Below are 9683 nucleotides of genomic sequence, written 5' to 3' on the forward strand. Positions count from 1 at the left end.
CCATGGCTATAATAAATTTATAAATTAAAAAAACACAACTGGGACGTTTTAAAATGCTGTAATAATTAAAATGGATCAAAGTGCCGGCTATAGCAAACCGTAAAAAAGTATTAGATGTTATGTTTTATTATCTTTTTTCAATATTTTCTATATCTTGTTGCCTTTTACGCAGACACGCCAATGGATTTTCGTTCCCGGCATGCTTCATCCCCCTTACTAGTCCAAAAGCTAGTGATGAGTCGCTCTCTATAATTTCGACCACGGAGTATAGTCATATTTTGTAAAAAATTTAATTACAAACATTTTCTTCCTCTTCCATTTTTGCCTAAAATGATCTCTTGAAAAGATACATAATTAAATAGGAAGAAAAATGTGACATTTTTCGAATTTTTTTAACATATTGTGAAGCCAAAAGTTAAGCCCGTTTTCTTTTATGCACATAGAAAAATTTTAGTTTCTAGTGATATTTGAAAGCCTAAAAGCCAAAAATCTCTGTGGATATACGATTTACCCAAATATTGACTTTTTGAAATAGATGCTGAATGGACTATATGGTTTAGAGGGATTTGCCATAGTTATTATAAGTTTAACTTCACAAATTTACAGTATATAACGAGCGTTCAAATAAAAACATGGTCGAAGTTGGCTCTGACACATTGGACGTAGGGCGTAGCTTATAACGACCAACTTAACCTCATTTCTCAACGAGCTGTATAGCAGCTGTCAGTTTCAATAACAAAGCGGCGATACAGCGCTTTGACAGATGACGTTTAAGTTCATTTGCTATACGCTACGCCCAACGTCCAAATTTTCAGAACCAACTTGACCACGTTTTTATTTGAACGCTCGTTATAAGGTAGTGTACTGCTTATTGACACCACTCCACACATTTAATAACCAAAGCAGTCAGCTGCACTGTCGAAACGCGTTATTGTATATGTCGCGTTTGCCATTTACTTACCGATGACGTCAACGTATTGACATCCCAGTCCATGGGGTTTGCGCGCAAAGCGAACCGATTTAAACTTTAATATTTAATAACTTTTTAAAAATAAATTAATATAACAAAACCTTTACACATTGTTTGTAGTATTCAGTGTAAATACAAAAACTATTCAAATATTTTTTTCTGCAAGAGGCCTATTCTATTTTCCCATACCATTTAAAATCGATAAAGATATAACACCACAATCGAAATTATTTGACTTAAAAACTAAAAAACTAAGTTATGTAAAGGACAAACCTATGGGAGCAGTTTAACTAATCCATCAAAGGGTAAGCAGAAAATAATACAAAACACTATTCTAAGGCTACAGTTTGCTTACATCTACTTCCCCGGGGGATGCAACGAGCCGTAGTTGTGGTACACCAAGGAAAACAGGCTGTTAGAGCATCGAAATGCTCATAGGTATCACTAATAACTGCAAACAACCATCACCATCAATTAAATGTCTGCGTCATGCATACTAAAGAATGCAGTCAGTCGTAAGCTTATCAGAATAAATCCAAGATCTATGACGTTAAATTATTAAAGCCAGTAATGACATTTTTGAAAACTTCATTATGAAACTAAATTAGTAAAGGAAAGAAGCACCACGTACCAGTGATGTTAATTTTTCTCAGTGTATATTGTGTACTTTCAAAAAATAGGAACCATAATGATACCTTTAACAGCTTTTACTTAATATGGGGCCTGTTCCCTTTTAAAAGTAATTTCATACATTGTCCAAAAATAATTATCATTATGATTTCCATATTTTCAGAACTACACCAGTATGAATAAAGAAAAAACATTTTATTATAAGCTTGAAGTTATTTTAAAACCTAATTGTGAAGTAATGCAATAAACCCTTACTGGCATTTGAAACTTCTTTTACATACTGCATAGCTATTCTTTTCAAGTAATCTGCATGTTCCTCTGCTACAAAGAATCCCATAAAGTTTGGAGAAGTGTAAGTTTCTAATTTAAGTGGTTCATTCAATGTTGCACCATGGCGATCCATCACCGACTTCAAACCCTGTGCTAAATGTAGCGCATCTTCATCTGGTGCCTAAAATTAAATATTTTAAAAATTTTTATTTTAGAAATACTCAAAAGATACTAAAATTAGATTGCATAGATCTACTTCCTAAGATATAGATGTACTATATTAATTACTAATATACCTTAAAAAATGACACTAATGTTATATGTGGAATATAGTTGTGAGCACCATTCCAACCACATAGATTCAACGACTTTTCCCAAAAATTCTGTAGTTGCTGCAAGAATGGACCCGTAGGACAAGCATAGAGAATGTAATCCCTTGGAGAATTATCATCTAAAAGTGGATCGTTAACATGTGCCAATAACCAGTCTGATGCTAATTGCACTCCCCTATGTCCAGTAGCAGCAAGTGCTTTCTCGCTGGAAAAATTTACATTTTATTTTAAAAAAAATCCAAGTTATTAAATAGCATACGCTCTGTGTTTTGGAAATCCCATTTGCAGTAAAATTTGTAAAGGAGTTAAATGCTGTTTTGAAATTTTTGTTGGTGTGGGATTTCTCCTGGGTGGAAGTGTTGCCATTTTCACCACTAATTATATTAATGCGTAGGTAATTAATACTTTTGCATACACTTGTTATTTAAAGAGATTTGTTGATGAAAATGGAAGATAACATTACAATTACATTGTTTATGTTGGCTTTTAATAGATGACGTTTTCATATTCATACAACCGAATAACTCAATGTCAACAACGGCTGCGTTCAGCAGATGCAAAGTACAAACCACAAAATATACAATGTACAAACGTTGCAAAGTATTTATGATTATTCTGTTGAACGCAGAATTGGATATAGACTGACTACATAAGGCACATAAAGTGAGAGAAACATAGACAATGTTGTTTCATGATTTAGTTACACTTTTGAATCTGCTGAACACGGCTCATGTCAATTCGTCAATTGTCATTTGTCAAATTGTCAGAAGTCAAAAGTTTGTGTATACAAAGTGGTCCAAATATTTAAACGTCGGTGTGTATTTTTCATTTATAATAATTATTAAAGTATAGACAATAATGGCAGGAGTTTTATTTGAAGATATTTTTAACGTCAAAGATATTGATCCAGAAGGCAAAAAATTTGATAGGGGTAAGTATTTTTCCATTCGAACTATTCATATAATTTTCAAGGTTATGTTGCATTTAATTTGTACTTTTAGATATATTTGTCTGTTTTACCACATACAGTTCTTTTTCTGATCTCAGTTATTATTATTATTATTATATCGCCCTTCCATACTAGGTAGTTACTTAAGCATAATATCTACACAAGACACTATACGAGTATTCGTTGTACATAGTGTAAAATATATCTATATACTATCTTACTATAAAACTTAATAATACTTGATAATTTTAACATTTACACTTATGTGCCTTAAAATTACTGAAATTTTAGTTGATATTACAATATTGCATGACTAGATATTACTATATAAATAACTTCAGGTTAAATTTTTCAATTAAAGCCATTTCATGCAATGTTGCAAAATTTGTAATATATTTATAGCATATTTGCGAATCTTGTGTTACAAATAACAAATAAAAATTTTGTGTTTTGCGAAAAATATTTTGTTGCCAGTTTTGTCTGAATTTTAAGAAAATGTATGTGATTCTAAAATTTATAGAACAACTCTAGTGTGATCGATCATAAATACATATATTTTAAATCATTACCAGGAGTTTAAAAAATATGAATTATGTGTTTTGACTTGTTTACTTAATAAGTTTGTTTTATTTTAACTGTAAAAAAATAGAATATTTAAATTATTAAATTCAATTTTTTGCATAGAATTCCACATGTATAATGGATTTATCTTTTTTGGGATGATTAAAATATATAAATTAGGGGATAATCTATGCCTTATCCAGATCCTTATAGATATCTAAATGATATACAAAAAATTATCAGATTCGAAGAACTTATAGTAGCTAGCAATTATATGATAATATTTTGTCTTGAGTTATTATGTTCATTATAAGAACATACTTCATCTTCTTCAGGCCTTGAATTCAAACATATAGTCCAGACATGCATACCTGATATGTACATACAACACATAATTATTGTTAATGTTGTAGCTTATTATAAAACCAAGGTTTTAAAATTTTGTATTAATTGAGACGTAAAGATTTTTATCAATTTTGTTTTCTTATGAGACTATGCGATAAGTATATTACCGAAACATTAATTTAAGTGATTCAGTTTACTTTTTTTAATAAGAGTTCAAGTCAGAATCATGTGTGTAATTATAATTTTCTGCCTACCATATTAAATAACATAATATATACCTTTAAAAAATTGTGTATTTTTGTCATTTAATTCATCTAGATTTCAGGTAGAAAACGACCTCTTTGTAGCACATTTTCAAAAATATTTTTATATATCATTTCAGTGTTACTTTAAAAATCTGTGATTATTTTTTTAAATACAATTCTCTTTAATTAATTAAATTATCTTCTGTTATTCTACCTGAAAACTAATAAAACTATACACTGACTGCGTTTATTTGCAAAAAATGCAAAGGAAGATCTTGATTTGAAATCAGAATATGTCAGTGTGGGTGTACTATTGTTTGATGGTTGATAATAAGTCTTCAAAGTATTTCTCTCTGTCTTTTTCTGGACACTTGTGGAATGATACACAAAGCATAAACTTGCTTTGCTGAATTATATACTTCAAGTTAAAAACGAACCCTTTGACGTGTTGCTTTCTCGAAATATTTCTTCAATGACCAACCTCGAACTTGAATCAGCAGACAATTCTACTTATAGGTGTTAGCAATCGTCAGAATTTTTCGTCAATCTCTATTTTTTGTCTTTCATTTGATCCTTGTCGACGAAAAAATTCTACAAAACTTGTGGAAAGTCTGTCTTGCTTTCATTACTGTAAAAACAAGTTTGTGTTATTATTTGCAAAAGTCAAACAGTAGATAATGTTATAATTTTTGCGAGTTTTGAAAATGAATTCGCAAGTTTGAAACTATGGGTTATTCAGATTTCAGAACAGTAAATGATATTTATTTTATTTTTATTGTGTTTATTTGTTTATTGTGTGAAGAAAATGCAAGAGCTCTTTTTTATAAAAAATATTGACAGTAAATTAAACGCGCCTAATTTTTCCGACAGTTTTTATTAAAACTTTTGGACCTAAAATGATCCAAGGAATCACCTCCTTAATTTATGACTAGACTTAGGATACACCCTGTATATTTTCGAAGAAAATATACGCCAAACCAATTTTTATTAAAATGTTGTGTCTAGTAAGTATTTTTTATAAAAAATATATATATAAAACATTGAAATTATATCATAGAGTCCGCCAAAAAACATGTATACGTTACATGACCGAAGAACAATGTTTTGCAGGTCTTTCAGGACTGAAATCTATTTGACTTGACCTGCAATACACCAGATTGCGGTCTTGCAACGTAAATTATTAAGTTATTCCTGTAATGGAAGTAAGCCACGAATGTATTTTTAGCTATTATAGATTGGCACACAAAAAATGTTTCAGCGGGGTAAGAATCTGCTGCGTAAAAGGCCAAATATTGGTGAAAGTTTTCAATATAATACTCACTCATTATGAGAACGGGTGTCGTGTCAAAGATCGGGTATTTTTAAACTCCATGATCGTTAAGCAACGGCATTATTGAATAATGTGATGAATCGAACTTTATTAATCGTTAAATTAACTCCACCCTGGATTTGATGCTTGTGATTTTCTTCAAATTGTAGGTTCAGAAGAAATAAACGTATACTGCAACATGCGACGGCGACGGTGAGGTATCTTTTTTGGTATACGTATTTAAAAAAAAATTCTATACGTGATAAGTCAGTGGTACTTGTTTGCAGAACATATTGGTAAGTTGTATTTCTACATCACTTCACGGCGTGCGGCCTATTACCGCATGCCGTATTGTAATGTAAAAAATAAATAAAAATACATAATAATTAAAAAAAAACAAATTAATTTTTCTATTGAAGAAAACAAAAAGATCTTACAACACATCAATATACATTTCTACACATCTGTTTTAACAGAATTGTTATGGAGTTAACATTCTCTATTTTAATATATGGCATAGATTCGCTAAAGGATATACTAGTGGAGAAGATCGTCAAGTAGGTATCCTCCTGCTTTGTGTCGTCAAATTTGAATCGTTTTTCGTTCCCACTGACTTTCTTCGTTATTTCAGACTTATTTCCCTCTTCTCATATAGCAAGCTAAATGACCATATGACTTAATATTTTTCCAATGGAATTTATTAATTTATTCCAACAATTTGATTGGTACACTTTCCTATCTTATAGAATAAAAACAGAAGGTTGTATGTTACGTATGAAGGTCTTAATGATACATATTTGGTGAAATATTCTTTCTTCTGATTATAAACTAAAAATTTTCTACTTAGCTGTGTTTTTCAATCGGGAATGTTAATAACAAGAATGTTATGCTGTTGGTCAATGTCGATTAATATCATTTTGATCAATCCTATGGCTAAGGCGACCCGAAACAATGAAAAAACATTTCGCCTTTTACATTTTCTTATGTTTGGGATGAAGTTACATCTTAATAAACAATAGAATCTTACTTTCACCATTAAAAGATCGTCTTCCGATGCTTCCATAAATAATTTGCTCCACAAATACGCTAAATTTTTTCCTACCTTGCCCTAGATTTTTTGGTAGTAAGTCTGCTGTTATTCTTTTCACTATTTCTGATATCCCTCCTTTCAGAATCGGTGGAAAAAACGTAACATATTGTAAAGGTTGGACAAGTTAGGATGATATAAAGAATTTTTTCGTGACACATTTTGCCGAATTTATAATATAGAATTACCTAATCTAATGTTTAAACAAAAATAATCCCAAACTTTTTACAATAATTACATTTGCATACATAACGCTGATACCATGAGTCCAAAAACACAATATTTTGAAAAGTTTGTTTCTTAATTATTTCCTTCCAGAAATCTAGATGAATTAAGTACCGAAAGTATTCCGTATTTTTGAAATTTGTAATAACCCCTTTCTTCAGTAAAATTGTTTATTATGGTATGCAGTATCTTCATACTTCATACATAATTTTGACCTCGGATTGAACTGAGTCTCTTAAATGAATGCATACCAAAATGAAATGGATACATAACTTTGTCTAACTATTGCAAAATTTTAAACGATAGATTTTATAAACTGCAACAGTATCAACAATAATTTTGTGTTGCCTACATATCAGGATTGTATGTGTAGAATATACTATTGAATTCAAGATCTGAGAACAGAGTTACCAATGTATAATGCACAATAATGTTTTTATGAAAATTTAAAGTTTTACATTTAAGAAGTTTCTGTTTAAAGACATGTATAAAAAATGTTAATCAAAATTACCATTTGTACTAGTTATGATAGTAACTAGTCTGTGTATAAATGAGTCTCATTTTCACACAAGGCACATAATCAGATTCTCAATTTAATAATTGTATAATCATCAGTGTAGCAGTTGGCTGACTTTTTATTATATGATGTAATAATTTTAATTATAAAAAGAACCCCCAAAAGTAATTTTGCGAAAAATCACTCCTAAGGAAAACGCAGCAGGCCATGCATTGCCAACTTGATCATCGTATTTAATTCATAGGTTTATAATTCACAGAATAAGAGTAGATTCAGATTGTCGACATCAAAATAACAGGAGTTAGTCGAACATGTCTTAGAAAATGTTGCTGGTTTAAAATGTACAGGGCGATAAAATTCGATTTTAAATTTCCAATTTCTTCCTTATTTTAAACAACTGGCGTAGAAACTTGGAACATGGGATTTTTCATAGTAAGAAATCCCAATCTGAACTGACATTTTTAGATATCTTATAAAGGACGCTACTTATTCACTGTTGCATAGTTATCTTTCATCATAAAATTTCCATGCAAAGCTCTATCTGGATTTTGAATTAATAATTTGATAGGCTGATTATTTTTAATTTAAAAAGATATACCACTCTCTATGTGGCATTCCATGCCAAATCAGTGAGGTCGTGACCGGACCATTTTTATTTTCCTAATTTTTGGTATTATTTAGTACCCATTTAGAATAGCTTTCATGAATTTTTTAAAATTTTTATTTCAACTGAAAAAGTTATGAGCATTTCAATATTTTGGGTAAAAATTTTCAAATAACACTTGGCAAAAACCAGAAATATCAAACCTTTTTTTCATTTTGTTTTTGTTTCACTAAAGTGGCACTTTACCACATGAAATGTCACTTTACAATATAGTAATGTCACTGTTAATAAAAATCAATTTGAAAGAAAATTGTTTATTTAAATATTGGAAATATTGTAATAATAAAATATTAAAAGTACAATTCAAATTTAAAAAGTTAACAACAATTTAATCAATTATACTTGTTCTTCCTGAAAACTATTATGATTATCTGCATCCCTAAATGATCTTAAGGTGCCAGCAGTTCTTACTAATGAAATACTTTTTGAAATTTATCTTATTGACGATTATACCCTTCAGTCACACTAATTGACTGCCATCCTCCATGTCTTTTAAGTGTTTGAATATCAGCTCCTCTATCAGCGAGTAAGGTGGCAGACGTCCTCCTCAAGCAATAACCTGTATAACTGGATGTATCTCGGAGTTTTAAGTATTCTGCAACTCTTTGGGGAATTTTTGCAAAACTGTTGATGCCAACTGATTATATTGTGCACTTACCGTGGTTATAGTAAATGAAAAATTGTTTTACTTGTTTAGGTGTCAATTGTAAAACCTTGATAAATTTCATATCCGTTGCACTCTGATCCTATACAGGTTTCTTTTTGGTTTTGGTATCATGTAAAGTTATAACCAAAATTTTCTCCGTGTCTTCCACATCTTTAACAGTTAAACTGCACAATTCTGCATACCGACATGCCCCATTTAAATCAAATATTAGTACCACCTTCAATCGTATGGAGCCTCTTTTAAAAACATAGTAACCTTTTCCATAGTCAAAACTTTTGATTCCTTTGGTTCGTATGTGTCATTTTGAAATTTTAAAAAGGCATATAACTTATTCTATTGTGATGTATCCATATTTTCGTTTATTTGTATAGTACTTTTCAACATATAATATGTAGACCATAAACTGGACTTTAGACATTTTGCCTAAAATAAAAAATAATAAAAGTTCTGCATAAAATTCATATTTTCATTAAACAATTTTTTTTCGAAAAACGGTGAGACCCGTCGATTTTTATCTGATCCATGGCACCTTGTTATGTGGGAAATTTTTTTTTTTTTCGATAATCCAGCATTTCAGAAGCATTTCAGATAACTTAAGTTGCAACTGGTGTTATGTAATATTTGCGGAATTATTAATCAGATATTGTCAGGATCCTGATTAAACTGCAAAATTTAGAACCAAGTTCAACCGCACAAAATCCAAATAGTATGTAGCAAATTAAGGTCGACTTTTTGTCTTCGAGTTTGCCGATAAATTCCTCAAAAAAAAAAGATCCAAAGAAATGTTTACTTGAAAGGAGTAGATTACCTGAAATATTGAAGACTAAAAATCAGTACCGATTTAACATTCTTTGGTGAAATCGTTTAATTCGAAATGGCAAAACTTAGTGAACGCGAAAGAATTGATATTTT

General features: G+C 30.2%; 2 protein-coding genes across 3 annotated transcripts in view; one reads left to right on the forward strand and one right to left on the reverse strand.

Annotated features, from left to right (window-relative positions):
• The window catches only part of LOC108909183 (protein UBASH3A homolog), a 16923-nt gene extending 14212 nt beyond the window's left edge, over positions 1-2711 (reverse strand). Inside the window, exons 1-4 of one of the 2 annotated variants that reach the window (XM_018713430.1) lie at positions 2462-2711; positions 2167-2407; positions 1856-2051; positions 1326-1421 (exon numbers count right to left, since the gene is read on the reverse strand). In XM_018713430.1, the coding sequence (XP_018568946.1) occupies positions 1326-1421; positions 1856-2051; positions 2167-2407; positions 2462-2568 (640 nt within the window). In that variant the 5' untranslated portion in view covers positions 2569-2711. The remainder of the gene's footprint in view (positions 1-1325; positions 1422-1855; positions 2052-2166; positions 2408-2461) is intronic. The other variant, XM_018713431.1, reaches the window with a different exon arrangement.
• Positions 2712-2969: 258 nt separating this feature from the next.
• Positions 2970-9683, forward strand: part of LOC108909181 (DNA-directed RNA polymerases I, II, and III subunit RPABC3) — a 239249-nt gene continuing 232535 nt past the window's right edge. The window contains exon 1 of the mRNA XM_018713429.2: positions 2970-3133. Within this exon, the coding sequence (XP_018568945.1) occupies positions 3061-3133 (73 nt within the window). The 5' untranslated portion in view covers positions 2970-3060. The remainder of the gene's footprint in view (positions 3134-9683) is intronic.

This window comes from Anoplophora glabripennis, unplaced genomic scaffold (assembly GCF_000390285.2).
Source record: "Anoplophora glabripennis isolate ALB-LARVAE unplaced genomic scaffold, Agla_2.0 scaffold318, whole genome shotgun sequence".
NCBI classification, from domain to species: Eukaryota; Metazoa; Arthropoda; class Insecta; order Coleoptera; family Cerambycidae; genus Anoplophora; species Anoplophora glabripennis.